Genomic DNA, 15,839 nt, shown 5'->3' with positions numbered 1-15,839 from the left:
GGTCATGTCTTCCAAAACATGCCTGCCTGAATTTTATGATCCCCAGTGGAGGGCTTTCTCTGAGGCCCACCACCATCACATATACAGCTGGTGAAGACAATGGAGACGTGGCCTTTTTGGTGGCTGCCTACATGCTATGGAATTCCCTCACACGACAGACTTGGGTACCTGCCGTCTATGCTCTCTTTCCACCGGCAAGGATCTCCTCATTTGCCGAGGCCTTGAACTATTAACTGGCCCCTGCAGGAAGTCTTTTAAACTGGGCTGTGCCCCATTTTTACCATCATGACTATGATATTTTAATCTCTTTTCCTACTGTTTTAAATTAAATTGCTTATTGCTTTTTTATTTTAACTTACATTGCAAGCTGCCTTGGGCCCCAGTCGGGAAGAAAAGAGGGAGATAAATCCAGCTGCTGGGTTTCAGTAACAATCAGCCAGAAGGGCCAAATGAGCAACCAGGAAAGATCCCCATCTCCCAAGGAAAGGGGATCTCTCCTGCTGCTTTGCACTGTGGGCCAGATCAGGCAAGGCTCTATCTGGGGAAGGAGTGGGCAAAGTGTGGGGTGCAAGTGCGCCCTGGGGTCAAACAATCCTGATGTAAAAAAGACTGCTTCTGTGCCTGAGACAACTAGGGCAAAAGGGAGGGGGCACTGGAAGTAATTTTAAAGTTATTTTTCACAAGGGAATGCAGATGGGAAGGGCAGTCCTCCAAGGTCTTTTGGGGCCCAGTACAGCACAGAGGTGAAGTGATGGCAGGGACCAGGTTGCATAGACTGGCCAGGTAGAACTTGAGCCATTTCCTGAAGGGCTTGTAACCTGCTGGTGGCCAAGGCTGCCTCCTTTCATGCCTTCTGGGGTGGATCTGGCCATCAGCAACTTTGCTGCAGGCACAGGCTGGATTTCAGGGCTCGGAATCTCCAGCAAGCCTGGGTGTGGGAGGACCACCGGAGAGAGACCAGCCAGGGGTCAGTCCTGTGTTCTGGGAAGTGGAATGGTGCTCAAATGGTGTTCCTGGAAGGTCAATATTTGCATCAACCCACCCACCCTGCAGACACAATGTTGACTCTTTCAGCAACTGGTAGCACAAGGGAACATCCAGTGCAGAGGAGAGGACAAGTGGAGGAAACAGAGCACCCTCCTTGGGAAGAGGGGAGAGCCAGCAGTGTGGAGATCTGACATGTCAAGGGAGTGGGATATCCCCTCTTCCCAGCAGAAGGCAGCCCCCTCTAGGGTTCTACAGGCTCCCAGAAGATGGGGTATTAAGAGCCAGTGATTAGGGGTTCAAAGGACTTCTCTATTACTGCAAGAGGCCCAGCTACCTCACTCACCTAAAGGCATTCCAAGTCTTTGCATCTCCTTTTGCTTTCTCTGCCTGCCTCCTTCTCTGCAGGGGAAGAACTAACAAGGCACCTCCACAAGGAAGTGTTTGCTTCAGGCAAACCCAGACATCTTTACTAGCAAGGCCAGTTGCCAGGAAATGAAAAAGCCTGGTCTCCCCAATACTTGGCAAAAGCTGTGGTTGGGGCAGCCTGCAAGTCTTCCCCTAGGCCACAAGCTCCCAAAAGAGCAGGCTGGATGAAGGGAAGGGCAGCGCAGCCAAGGCCAGATCCCGCTAGCCTTGCAGTTGGATGCTCTAGGACCTGCCAGAGAGCACAGATACAGCCAGAAGCCAACCTGTGGGCATCTTGGTTTTGAGACATATACTTACAGCTGAGCCCTGGATGCTAGTGGAAGTTCTACCTACCCATCCAATCACCAGAAAGAGGTTAGTAGGAAGACCAAGAAAAGGAGCAGGAGCAGCTCAGAGTTGTAGCAGAGTCCATATGGAAAACCAGCTCTCAGAGAAGCAGAGTGAAGCAGAAACCACAAGCCAAACAGATGCCTGTTATTGTTAGGGTAGCTGCCAGACAAGAGAAGGGATCCTCCGACGACAGGAAGGGGAACAGGGGCAGGAGCATTACCTCTGCACAGCCTCCTGGTCTGGCTCTCCGTCTGAACTCTCCTCATCCACAGGGGTCACGGCGGGCACTGCCTGGAGGAAGCAGAAGGGCAGAGCTGGGTTTGACAGAAAGGGTCCTTTCCCCTTACACCAGGTGTAGGCAACTGTGGAAGGCCAGGGGCTATACTGGACCTCCAGAGATCATGGAGAGCCACTACCCTCCCATAGCACCCACCTTTGCAAAAAAAATAAATAACAATACTATTTTTAATCAAGTAATTTCTAGAAGGCATAGAGGCCATTTTCACTACATTTTGGGGCTTTCCTGGGCCATTTTAGGCATAGTAAATTTTTTTTTTATCAATAGGAAGTGAGTGGAAGTAACTGTTTCAAAATTGGCTCCTCCAGCAGTGACTAAATTAGACCAGCCCCTCCCCAATGTGGTGGAAATACCCCATGCCCCCTAGAAGGCATTGTTTTGGGGGTAAATGTTTTTGAATTTTTTTACAACTTCTGGTAGTGGCAGTGCCCTGCACACTCCCCAAAAGCTGTTTTATGGGATTCTGGAGCAATTCCTTTAGACCATTCCTCCTCTCAATATCCTCTCCCCAAGTCATGGAAAGTGCAGCTCATCACTTCCACAACAACAGATATGCTTGGCAGGACTGCCCAAGCCTCAACAAGCAGATTGGCACAGCCTAACTTCCCAGAAAAGCTCCAGAAGAAAAGATAACCAAGCCTTTAAAAGAAGAGCAATGGGGAAATTAGACCCTGGCTTGAGAGGTGCCCAGGAAACACCAGCTCATCCAACACACACTTCTATCACAAGAGAGACCCGGACCATCCTTAGGCTTACCTCCTAAAAGATTAAGACACACAAAAAAGGAGACTCAGGCGATGGAGCTAAAAAAATCAAACTTGTGCACTAGTCCTTCCTTTTGCTACTTACTGGTGTCATGGTAACGAGTGGAGAAGGGCCCCGGGGACGCTTCAAGAGCTGCTGGGCATGCAACTGGATGTTGGCTCCTCCATCTGATGCCCTCCGTCCAAGGGGTCCCATTCCATTCAACAACTGCAGAGTCGGGGGCTGCAACAATGACTGCTCCTGCAAGGAAATACTCTCGTCTCTGCCAGATCCCAACTATGCACTGCAAAGCCAGGAGTGAGGGCAGGGCCCAAAGGGCACGAGTGTGCCACCATCCCTTCAGAGCATGTGCTGGCATGGCGGGGGGGGGGGGGAGGTACTAGTCCTATGGCTTGGCAGCAAAGTCAGCAAAGACTCTGGCTCTCCATACTCAATAACTGTGCTCATCAGGTGGTCTCAGTGTTACTCAGGATCGTCCACCAAGCAGGCCAATGGACCCTCAAAGGAAAAAATAAACCAATATCCAAGGCTCCCTGGCTGAAGCTATCATCCCTGTCTCCTGCATGGAGGGCCTCACCGGTCCTTTGCCATACCTTGTACTCCAACTGGCCCATCGGCTGGAGGTGATGCATGGGCAGCATGTTGGCTGCCATGTTCATGTTTGGTGCCACCTGCAGGAAGGGGGCCTGTGGTGCAACACGAGGGAAGCCTGGCAGTAGCTTCTGAAGATCTTCCATCACCTCAGTGCTGCAAAGACAAACACCGCCACTCACAGAAAGGGCTGGGCAATGCCACTGCTTTACCCAGGTAGTGCCGACAGGTGCAGTTCTCAACTCTGAGGACTGCAAGTGTGAGGACAGTCTGCACACCCACCTTCTTCTCTAACAGTTTCCTGGGCTAACAGTGGCCTGGTCATTTTGTTTCACATATGCATATTGTTAATTCTGAATGAAAAGTTTCCTGAAACTGCTCCTTGTTGTGTAAATCTACCCCTGCTCTTTCCCTGTTATTTCTCCCTCTGATCCAAATATTCCATTAAAACAATGCCCAGGAACACATCAGTCTCCTTAACTGAGGTATAACTGTAAAGGATCATCCCCAAAGTAGGGCCAGGAATCCACAAAGCTACTGACTTGAGAAAGGGATTGTGTTTACCTGCCAGAGGGCTACAATAATGGAGAAAACCCACACCCATGAGTCACCCCTGGATCACCTGGACAGGGTGACCACATTATCAGATGATGATAATAACAATAACAATAATAATAATAAATTTTATTTATATACCGCCTTTCCAACAGATGAAGGCGGTTTACAAAAATGCATAGACAATTACATAAACAATTACATAACAAATACACAACTAAAAATCCATCCCCTTACCTTAACTAAATACAGTTAAATTATTAACCACACGGCTAGCAAAGCAGACTTACCGAGGATCAGCCACTCCCACTGTGTGCCTCCTCATGGAGAGATAGCGGACCAGGGCTTCAGGAGATGGCTCTTCCCCTTCATCTGAATCCAGGTTCATGGTTCCATCCGTCTGGAACAAGGACACACACACACCCACGAATGTTTGTGAGAAGGAAAGCTGAGAGGCCTTTAGGGACACAACAAGGGCAGGTCCCAAGGGCAGGAATCAAGGAGGAAAGGGACACTGACCTCCACAATTTGGTTCTCCGGGTTGATGAGCTGCACTTGGGGAACACTGATGCTCACTGTGTTGCCTCCTTGCTCTGCCTGCAGGGGGGACATTAAGCCAAACACTGAAACCCGCAGGAATCTCAAGGACCATTCCTCCAGCTCAGCTGCCAGCAACAGCAAGGACTGCCCAAATACTCTTGCTGCAGCAGACACACACAAACGCACCAGGATTCTGCCCTACTCTCCTTGCCACGATTCACAGGAGGCTCTACCAGGGATGTTGAGAGAAGGCTCTCATCCCAGGGCTGACCAACCTGCCAGCAATCATTCCCAACTGTACAGAAGGAATGACTTCTCTTCCCTTCTGAGAGGTCATGCCTACATGGCACAAGTGGCCGGTCTCTTGCACAAAACAGACCTGGATGTTGGCAGCTGTGACTGCTGGGAAGGTCATGGTCCTTGGCAGGCCAGGCTGAGTGCAAATGCGCAGATTCTTATGCCTCTTCTGGCGGTCACAGAGTAGGCTGTAGATGGCACTGTAGTGATCGTATGCCTCTGTCCTTAATGACTGAGAGAGCAGGGGAGAGCAAGGAAGAGATCACCTTTCTCTTTCCAAGGCCCAAGGCAGGTCGGCCCCTTTCTCCCCAAATGCCCAGCACTCCCAGAGATACCTGCAGGGTGTGCTCCTTATCCAGACCCATCTCTGCCATGGCCAGCAGCACGTCTTCATTCACGGGCTCCATCTGCCGCTCGATCTTCAGGTGCTGGCACTCAGCTATTAGCTAGAAAGCACAAGACATCTCAGTAGTGGTTACTTGCCCACAAGGAGGAAAAGCAAGGAGGAGAAAGGTGGTTTGGGGTTTGCTGACCATGAATCAGCCAGGGATGCCACCTTCACATTTCTGCACCCAGCAAGTTTTGACACAGGCTCAAGTCCACTACTTCACCCTACTTGCCTGTCCTTCCTCTCTTCCCTCAACCGCTTCCTCAAGCTTAGACATTATATTTCATATCAAGCATGTACAAGAGATTTACAAAACTGATGACATTAAAATTGTACTCCTTATGGTGTAACACTGGAGTGGGGGAAGGGGAGGCAAAGCTTCCCCTTCCCCCACTTGCCACAAAATGTGGAAGGTGCATGCACACACTCCACACGCACACACACACACACACCACCCATTCTGCCAACTTACTTACCGTGTCAAACTCAGTATCCACCTCCCCAAGCTTCATCCACTTGTGCTTGCAGATCTGCTCCATGGAGAGCCGCCTGCTTGGCTCCAGCACCAACATGTGGCGGATCAAGTGCTCGCACTCTGAAAGACAGGAGCCAGAGGGTACACTGAGGAAACGGAGGAGCCAGGCTGTGGCTGCCAGTCACACTCACCTCCAGCCACAGGACATTTCAGCAGTAGGGAGGGCAGATGTTCAGTTCTGGACACTCACAAGGTACGTGTGTATCTCAGGAAACCCTCTGCCACCTCCTACTCCCTGTGGCTGCATCCAGTCCAACTCAAGAATGCTCCACCTCAATGTGGCCATGAGGCATTTGGTCCAAACCCCAAGTGTCATCAGGCCTACCAGCCATGACTGGCTTCTGCCAGGGACTCAGAGAAAGCTACCAGCTAACAGTCAGGCAGGGCCCATTGCCAGAAGAACTCGAGGAAGCCAAAAAGCAAAAGGGCTCAAGCTTGACTCAGGCTTGCATCCTTCCGAGATCGCTAATTTTGTTTCCCCTTGAAATGGTTGGCTCTACCTTGCCTCTTCCACTCACTATCATTTCTTTCACTCTTTTAGGCCACAAAGGAGCTGCTCGCTGGGAAGCAATTGAACTCTTGCTTCTTGGAAACTTATAAAGCCAGGCTTGTGCTACATCTGCTACTACTTGTCCAGGTGGATTTGGAATGGCTCTGGTGGCACACCAGGCAAGACTGTGATTGGATCAGGACCAGGAAGCAAGGTAGCCTGGTACATCTGCAGGCCTCCAGTCATAAAAACAGGAGAGACAGCCCGTTCGCTCCCTCCTGTTTTGCAAGGTTCAACTGTGTGCTGGCTCAGAAGGTTGCCCTGTCTATTTACAGCTTTGCTCAGGGTTACTGATGTGTGAAACTGGCTGAGAAGGTAGGCAAACCCCACACATCCCATCACTCCCACGCCCAACACCTCAGCCTCACCTAGACTCTGCTTTTGGGGGCACTCACAGTGTCTGCTTGTTGCCATCTTGGTGCCTGAAGCAGTGACGGCTCTCCCTCCCCATAGCTGCCAAACAGGGTTGTGAAGCTCTATCTTATTCCTTGACTGGTAACAGCCTTGCACTGCATCACCAACCATTAAGTCACAATGAGTTCTGATTAATAATGTCCACAGGAAACTGGCAGTTACGCCTACGCCGTTCTGCAGTGGGCTGAAAATTAATTTTCCTCCAGCGAGAAGGCAACCCCCTGATCACAGCAAAGATGGATGGGAGGATTACTGGGAGAGCTTTGCTTTGCTTTCCACAGTCTGAGCTAGTGGGTCCAAGGGAGGCTTCTCCAACCTGTTCCTAACAGTTTCCCCACTCACTGTGACCAGGCTGCTTGGGCTTTTCCCCTAGATGTACAAAACTGCTCAAGGTTGCCTGTCCCAACCAGAGAGCATTAAGAGCCACTATCCAAAGCAGAGGACAGGAACCCATCCTCCATAAACAGGCCTCTCCTGGGTGACCGCCTCTGCCAGTAGCTGTTTGGGACAGGTGTCATGAGTGGTTTACTGGGGCAGAAGGAAGGGCAGCTGCTTGGCCTGCCAGGGGAAGCAACCTCCTTCTGAGCCTCAGGAGAAGAGAAATGCCTCACTGGAAGACCAAACAACCTTTAGCACTGTCAGAGATCACAGATGATCCTCCTACAGCCTCCCCCTTATAAAGAGAGGCAGGAGTCATGAGCCTTCTTACTACCACAAGAGGGGGCAAGGCAGGATGGGAAGTATAAAAGCAGGGCTTCCACCCAATGGAGGTGAGGGGCAATGTTTTCCCAATGTGTCAGGGACTGGCCTGGTATTTTTACCCACCAGCTACAGCTGCTTCTTTTTCTCCCAGAAATTCACTAGGGCTACATGCTCTACTCTGGACAGAGAAAAGAGAAAGCTTTCCTTTTTGCATATAGAAGAGATAGCGGCATCACTTCCATTCTTTATCAGAAGAGCATGCCAGCCTAAGGCAGCCAAAGCCAGCTCCTGTGCTGTTTGGGCATCCACAAGGGATACTGGCCAGCATGAGCACTCAATGCTGCCAAGGGATCCAGCAGCCAAATGCTTTTCATCAGGAAAGGGAGCCATGGATGCTAGCCAGCTCTGGACAGCTTGCCTGAGGACAGTGTATTTCCCGCCTACTGAGCTGGCAGCCTCACGGGACGCCTTACCTGTGGACATGAAAAATGGAATGCGAAACTTCCCACTCAGCACCCTTGCCCGCAGGTTCTGCAGTGTACTCCCATCAAAAGGCAGGGCCCCACAGACCAGCACATAGAGCACCACGCCAAGGCTCTGTGAGAAAGAAGACCACAGGTACTCACGTCGACCATCAGTCCCACAGTTACAGAAAGCCAACTTTCACCTGTGGTGGACTTTTGCCCCTCCCTCCCCACTTCCCTCACTATTTCTAGAGAAGTCCCTTCCTATGAAACCAAAGTAAAGCTAACAACAACATTTAAACATTGGCAAATATGTCATCACGAGAGTCTTTTTTGGACAGAGAGCGACAGCTATGCTCCTGTGAGAAAACAGTAATCCTGGCAACACAGAAGCAAACCTCAGCACATACCCAAATGTCCACCTTCGGTCCATCATACTCCTTCCCCTCAAAAAGTTCAGGAGCCGCATACGGTGGGCTTCCACACCAGGTCTTCAGCAACTGGCCAGGTGTGAATTTGTTACTGAATCCAAAATCTGAAATGAGACAAGGAAGGAATGGGTTCAAGCAGCTATCCAGTGGCAAATGATTTCCCATCAAGGCTTAAACCATTTCTTGGCCTTTGGCACCTGCTTAGATGCTGGACTGTAGCACAGAAGGCTAGCAACAGGAGGAAGAGAAGGGAGTGCAAATGGCATGAGGCAGCAGAACACCCTGCCAGCCTGTTCACTATCAGAAGGGGCAAGACCAGCTGCTTCCCCAAACCATTTGGCGGGTTGGCACCAGAACGGTGATTGCCCCACAGATTTGCACAAAGCATTATCATAGAAATCAAACAAATGCTGGAAATGTCAAAAGAATATCAGATCTTGGTTTCACGTGTGGTGGAGATGCACTAAACTAAACACTTATTGGAAGAAAATACATAACACAATTCAAGAAATCACAGGAATTAGATTTCAGTTAAAACCAGAAATATACCTACTTAATATGTTAAATATAATTCCCACTGATATATAAAGGAAATGATGGAGAATGTTATTGTACATGACCATAATGATAGCACAACTATGGAAAAAAGCAGAACTCCCAACGTTAGATGACTGGTGATTGAAAAGTATTGGATATGCAGGAAATGGACAGGTTAACTTTGTGGTTAAATCATAAGGATATAGATAAGACAGAAGAAGAATGGTTCTGATAACAGAATTTTGCAGAAAGCGATGGCAAGGACAAAGCAAGTCAGAGAATTAAGAAAAAGAGATGTTATGATAAAACAATATGAACAATAATAGTAGAAACAAAGAATTGTGCCTAGGAAATCTTGATACTTTGTTCAGGGGAAACAAAGACAAATAATGCTTAATAAATAGCTATAGGATTTATTGCCAAGAAAACTGTGGAAGTTTACATAGATATAGTGTAAATATTGTATCGTACATTATAAAAATTATAACATATAGATTATATGTTATATATAATATAAGATTGTACAATATAAGATTGTAGTAGAATTATAATGAGACAATTTGTGATGGTAATTGTGTATTAACAAAACAGGTTTTTGTATTTTATATTTAGAAAATAATTTATTTTATTTTATTTTTTAAAAAAGCATTATCATAGGAGCAGCATTTGTATTTTCATTTTCTTTCTCTCTCCTCGTGATCTCCAACATGGAATCTTCTTTTTTCACAATAGCCACATGCTAGTTCAAATGTTTTTACTGAGTCCTCCCACACCAACACAGGATTCCTTTCCAGATCAGTTTAATGCCCCATGTGCAACACTTCACCCTTACTAATGTTAAATAAACCTGCTATTTTAACGCCCATTCCCTCTAGCTGAGAGAGGCTTTGACAGCTCTTCGCTGCTGCTTAAAACAGCGTAATTCCACCAGCAAACATGGCTACCTGACTGCTCATTCCAAACTCCAGATCATTTATGAACAAATCAAACAGGTCCCAGTTCAGATCCTTGGGAGCTGCCACTGTTAACACTCCTTCAGAACTGACTATTTACTCCTAATTTTCTGCTTCCTGATCTTTAACCAGTTACTGATCGATTAAAGAACCTCTCGAAATTTGGTGAGGGAAAAAGTTTGTAAAAATAAAAGTAGAAAATTAGAAGGCCAAGTAAAGAATGACAGACCTGCAATTTTGATATTCAGATTTGCATCCAGAAGCAAGTTCTCTGCTTTCAAATCTCTGTGGACGATGTTATGACAGTGGCAGAAATGCACAGCTGCTACGATCTGCTTAAACTTCTTCCGTGCTTCCTTTTCAGCCATGCGTCCATGGGCCACCAAGTGATCTGAGGGAATAATAAGGCAGGGGGAAGAAAGAGGACAATGGAAGTTGGTTGTTGGAGCACCACACAGTTCTTATAGAGGACAGTAGAACTTGGCAAGTACTACTTACCCAGAACTGGCCTGGATCAGCTCCCCTTAAAAAAATAGCACCAAGAGCTAGTGGCACACCTGTCAGTCTAGATAGTCCCAGAACAGCAGTGACAAAAAGGAAAATAAGAATGATCCTCTCCTGTCTGGATATTTCTACCTAGGTCAGCATCAATAGCTAACAGCCACAGATCAGGTTGCAATATCTACATTAATTTCCCAATCTCTTGTTTGAATGCACACCCTGAAAGGCTAGAGGGAGATGTATCAAGTCCCAAAAATTAGTTTAACCCTGGCCCAAATGGAAGACAGTTTGAACATTTCCGAAAGGAACTCAGACTTAGACTTTGGAGAGTCTCCGTGGGAAGAATAACGATGCAGCAATCTCTGAACATGCTTCTCTATGCAAACATGCTGATCTAATGCCTTGCAGCTGCCATTTCTAGCAGCCCTCAGTTGAACCCACAGCTCCCAAGGGAGCAGGGCCCAAGCTCTTGCGTTCTGGGTCCTGCATAGGTAAAGGGTGGCATCATGATGCCCTTCCTTCTCTTTGGTTGGGGAGCAATATGTGCACCTGCCAGTCTCCCACCAATTTACTAATTGGTCAATTTGCCTCAGAGCAGAGAGAGATGTAAAAGAAGGGAAGGGTCTCAGGATGCATTTTTTTAAAAAGGTTGATAGTCCTAATTTGAGGGATAAAACCTATTTTAAATACCTTGGGATTCAGTCACTTTTTCACATCTACAATTGTGCAGTTAGATAGAAAGGGTCCCAGAAGGGCAATGCCAAGGAAGCCTGAGCAGAACCAGAATACACTGAAGGATCCCACCTTTGCCTCTCATCATCTGTGCCAGGTCAAGCCAAATGAGCATATATGTGCATGCAGATATTGTGATGCAGATTTAAGAAGCAACGAGGCTCCAAAGAGAAGGCAAAGTTTGGCTGAGGTTCCTATTAAGTGACAGAATGGCGTGGTTTTGGAGTTCTCTTTGTCACCTGGACTTAACACCCAAGCCAGTAAAGTTGAAGACGGTGATGGCAGCCAAGCCATGGCTATTTTGTGTCTTTAGCTGGCAGCTTACCTTGATAGGTCTTCTTGGCTCTAGCTTCCCTTCCCAATAAAGTAAGAAAATGGTTTTGGTTTTGGCAGCAAAAGAAAACCTTCTGCATATGATCACAGAGAAATCGTGGCAGGAACTAGCCAGCCATTAACCTAACAGCCCCTGAGACAAAAGGCCTGTCAGTTTTGGTTGTTGTTTTTAAACTCCAGTCACCCAGCTTGGCTGATGGGCACCTCTGAACTCAGTTTATATTCAGAGATGGGTCTAGAAATGCAAAGACCTGGGGGGGGGGGGGAGTGTTTCAGACAAAACCCACCAACCCCTATTCCCTGCCGAAGCCTATTTTTCCTGAAAAATTGAGAAAATGTATTATGGCATATTATCTTTTATAATGATGAATAAAATATTTAAGAAAAGGTATTCACATATTTACTGTCCCAAAATTTTTCTAACAGCTATGTACTGATGCAAAATTTCCAGAAATTTTACATCTCTAGATGGGTAAAATTCACAGTTTGTAAAATATTCTTCAGTAAATTGGTCTTTGCTCAGAATCTTACACAAAACAGTTGCTTGGCCTACAAGCCTTTTTTTAAAAAGAGAGTTGGGCCTCCTCTCTTCCAGATTTCTACCTAGGCAGTAAAATTTCACATTTGAGCCTAAAGATATTTGGCACAGATTGTGTAAAAAAAGGGGGGAGGGGAGGAAAAGAAGTAAGGGAAGGACAGACAGCAAGTGAGAAATACAGGGAGGACTGGGAGGACTGCATTTTAGCATGCAGACACTAAACACATACACACACACTTGCATAAAAGTCCAAAAATGCTGAGCAGGAAGAAGCAATGGCCAAAGACCCAGTGCACTAGGAACAATCCTACTGGCAGGTGTCTGGTGGTTGCATGCATCTGCTTAAAATGTAAAAATAGTTTATATGATGATGACATGACTTAAAGCAGCCCAATGTTTCAGGAGGAGGGACCTGGCTCAAGGCTTATGGCCATCAATCCCACAAATCAATCATGTGTTGTGGCACAAAGTCTGCCTTGAGCCATCAGTTTCACCTGATGACCCCACAGGCATGTCAGACGCGGTCATTCACACAGCTGGGCCTTTGGGGATCTACCTAGTCCACTGTCCATGGTGACACTAACCATGAGCAACAGTTCTCTGGGATATCAGGCAGGCAGCTGCTTCTGGCACCAGGTGATGCTTGGGGTTGAACCGGGGACTTTCTACATGCACAACAAGTTCTCTGTGCTTCCCCCACCCACTTTCCACACCAGGAGGTAATGAATGGCAACCTTTTTTTAAAAAAAGCCCTCCACAAATGGGAGTGTGAGGTTCAAGATTCATTTTCACACTGACAAACTGGGGGGGGGGGGGGGGGGAGCTGGCTGCCACAAAAACATGTCCAGGGCAAGAACGGCAAAGGTGGCTTAGAAACCACTTGGAGTCTGAGGAGCAAAGGTTTGCAGGCAGGTCTTGGATCTGGCGCTCAAAGAGTCTTACTGGAAACAAGGTGATGCCTTCCATGGGTGAAGGGAAGCTGTTCCAGAGGGCAACAACATGGCATGTCACCATCCCTACAGAGCTGGTTAGTATGCAAAGTCCTTTGGGGCCCATGAGGAAAGAGAAGAGAAGATACTTGAGGCTTTCATGAAGCCACTACTGGAGTGCCTGGCTCTGCTGGGATGTTAACTCGCACCCCAAACCAGAATTGTGGCTGCAGCCCAGCCAGTTCTCTGCACCTCTGCATGGGAAGCCTCACCGAAGTCACCTGGCCTCAGTTTCGGGAATGTGTGAACAGGACTGACGTCTTGGGCACTGCCTGCACTGAACAGCTTTTCAAATAAATGGCATTTAATTGCGGAAGAGAAAGAAACTGGATTGCTCAAATCCCTATCAAAATACATTAGAAATGCCACATCAAAGGAAATAAACTGCCCTTTATCGGGAGAGGCAGAAGGCTTTCGATGGCTTTGTGTAATTAGTATTTACTGCAAACCCATTGTGTCTGGGCATTTTAATTAGTGGGCACTTGGGCAAAACCACCACCTGATGGGAAAACTTCAGCTTTATTTTGATTTCGCTACAGCAGACTTTCCTCTTTCATTCTATAATTAATACTGTTTATAAAGGAGAGCAGGATTGAATTGGCCCAAACAAGACAGCTGATTTGAAGAAATGGCCTTTTTGAAGGAAGAGTCCAAGGCACTCCCAGGTCCATGTCCAAATTCAGATCCAGGGGTCTGCATCCCCAGATTGCTGCCTTTACACAGCTTTCCCCAAAAGAAGCCTCTGAAGTTGCCCTTGACAGTCAGAAGAAATGGCAAGATGGCAGCAACACCATCAACCTCTATGGCAGTGATGGTGAACCTATGGCACACGTGCCAGAAGTGGCACTCACATGTGCCGTCGCCCCAGCACAGAGTTTGCCAGAGTTGCAATAAATAAGTGGGTTATGGGTTGCAGTCTGGGCACTTGGCCTCTAAAAGGTTCACCATCGCTGCTCTATGGGCTCCACCCTCCGTAACTCTTTGTGGGCTTGGCTGTTAACGCCTCATGTCTGGCCCAGGCAAGAAAGAGGGGAAAGGAACAAGACCCTTTTGCAGCCATCCCATCAAGGCGGCCCAGAAGGACCCATTCAGTACTTGCGGTAGTACTGGATGCCCTGCCTGCCTACAGCTGCCGCTTGCAAGCCACCCCATTCCTGGCAATGGGAGAGGGTACCTCCTCCCTATCCTCTCCCTTCCCCAGATGTTGGGCAGATTTTCCTTTTTTTAACAGAAGATGCAGGGTAAAGAAATGACTGACTTATTAGCACAGCTGCCCCACAAGGGTAGCCATCCAGCCAGTGATTGCAGTGAGAAACAAGTCTCCTGTAGACACTGAGGGTAAGGCGGTGTGGATAGGACCGGGACCAGATGATGGGGCTGCCCAAGAGGACCCTTTCTAGCAGCCACAGGAGACTCCTCTTGTGCCAAAGCTGTCAAAAGATGACAGGAACTGATGCTTTCCAAAAGGGGCTCTTGGTTTCCTGAAGCAAATCACCCTTTTGCCTCTGGAACTCTCTAGTGATTCTTCATTACAAAACACCAAAGGGGGTCTGGTTTCACTGGCCCATGAAATGTGGGCTTCAGGGACAAAACAGTGGCAGCAATGGTAGACAGCTGGGGAATGGTAGAAGCAGCACAGAGGCAGTGGCCAACCCTGGGTCAGAAACAAGAGCAAAAAATTGCTGGAAGGGGTGGCAATGCAGTGGTTTTGGCTGCTGGCTGTAAACCCCCCTCAGCTCCAAACAAGCTCAATTGACTGCAGCCTGAGACTCTTCCAAAAGCAAAGAGAGGAAGGTTTCTGCCTGATCTGCACGTAACCTGGTTATTTTGGTACCTGACCAAGCCCAAGACTACGGGCAGTTTGCTTGAGAGCACACAGCCTCTCTGACTACAAGGCAAAAACAACTGCAAGGTTGGAGAGATACATAATGTTAGTCTGCTTCAGCACATTAAAGCTGCCCCCAGTGCCAGGTCTGACCTGTGTGTGTGTGTGTGTGTGTGTGTGTGTGTGTGTGTGTCCGTCCATGCACAACCATGTATCCTTCACCAGACAGCTAGCCTCCCAACCTCAAAGGAAGAAGTATCAACAGGTCACACAGGTCCTCTTCAAAAAGCTCTTGGCTAATGGAGAGACACAGCTCTCCAGCCAGGAAGCACAGATAAAACTGAGCTAGATGAGCCACTGTGGGCTTGGTGAAAGGCAGTCCCATGTTTCTTCTCCCAACTGCTCTGCCCCTGAAAATGCTGACACTGGAAGAAGATTCTTCAGAGACAGTAGGGTTTCTTCAGCCAGTGCCTACCATATCATTTAAAGCATGTCTTCCAATCTGTGATTGGGGCTTGGCTTCCTTGCTTGAGCCACCCCCCAAACGCTCTCACCCTCTGTTTCACCAGGACTACGTCTAAGAGTAAGGATGGCTTTCTGTTGTTGGAGCATGCTAAGATCGCTCATCTCTCTGCCACTTCCCAACAAACACTTGCTCCAAAGCGCCTGCCTATAGCAATTGTGACTAACCCCTGACAGCCCTCCATGAAAAATGCAGAACAACTGTCTTGAGTCAAAGGCTTGAGTGTATGTATGCACTCACACATGAGTGAGATAGGAAACAAACAAACAAACAAAAAAACGAGAACCAAGTTGCAAGTCCAAGTCTGTATGGAAAAGACACCAAAGGCACATGTGAGATTAACTGAGATCTCTGGCAACTCAACGAGCCACAAATTTCAGCCTGTTCCCAGAGACAACTTATTTCCTCCATCTCTGCCCCCTACCAGAAAATGGCATTTTCAAGCCACAAATGCACTGGATTCATCTGTATGTCTTGGGGACTTTTTACTGGTGCTACAGCTGCAGGTCACCCATTCCATATTTCCCGTGGTGGTGTGGGTCCAACCCAGGTGAGTCCTGTGCTAACCAAACAAACTCAAAGACTTCAAGCACAGTAGCTATGAAAAGGATTATTTTAAACTGCTAGAACTGTTG

General features: G+C 47.7%; 1 protein-coding gene across 6 annotated transcripts in view; it reads right to left on the bottom strand.

The window, feature by feature from the left end:
- The window catches only part of SIK3 (SIK family kinase 3), a 67,041-nt gene that overhangs the window by 12,278 nt on the left and 38,924 nt on the right, over positions 1-15,839 (bottom strand). For all 6 annotated transcript variants that reach the window (XR_016282288.1, XM_089537593.1, XM_089537590.1 and 3 more), the window contains exons 4-14: positions 9,993-10,154; positions 8,253-8,377; positions 7,852-7,975; positions 5,654-5,772; positions 5,125-5,235; positions 4,872-5,021; positions 4,472-4,549; positions 4,243-4,352; positions 3,400-3,553; positions 2,891-3,046; positions 1,964-2,034 (exon numbers count right to left, since the gene is read on the bottom strand). Coding sequence is in view for 5 of the 6 variants with exons in the window: in XM_089537593.1 (XP_089393719.1) it covers positions 1,964-2,034; positions 2,891-3,046; positions 3,400-3,553; positions 4,243-4,352; positions 4,472-4,549; positions 4,872-5,021; positions 5,125-5,235; positions 5,654-5,772; positions 7,852-7,975; positions 8,253-8,377; positions 9,993-10,154 (1,360 nt within the window). In the remaining variant the exon portion in view is untranslated. The remainder of the gene's footprint in view (positions 1-1,963; positions 2,035-2,890; positions 3,047-3,399; positions 3,554-4,242; positions 4,353-4,471; positions 4,550-4,871; positions 5,022-5,124; positions 5,236-5,653; positions 5,773-7,851; positions 7,976-8,252; positions 8,378-9,992; positions 10,155-15,839) is intronic.

This window comes from Sceloporus occidentalis, unplaced genomic scaffold (assembly GCF_023333645.1).
Source record: "Sceloporus occidentalis isolate IW3139 unplaced genomic scaffold, rSceOcc1.0.p SCAF_9, whole genome shotgun sequence".
In the NCBI taxonomy this organism is placed as follows: domain Eukaryota; kingdom Metazoa; phylum Chordata; class Lepidosauria; order Squamata; family Phrynosomatidae; genus Sceloporus; species Sceloporus occidentalis.
Note: the sequence above shows the minus strand (reverse complement) of the source record. Positions and strands in the feature narration are given on the sequence as shown.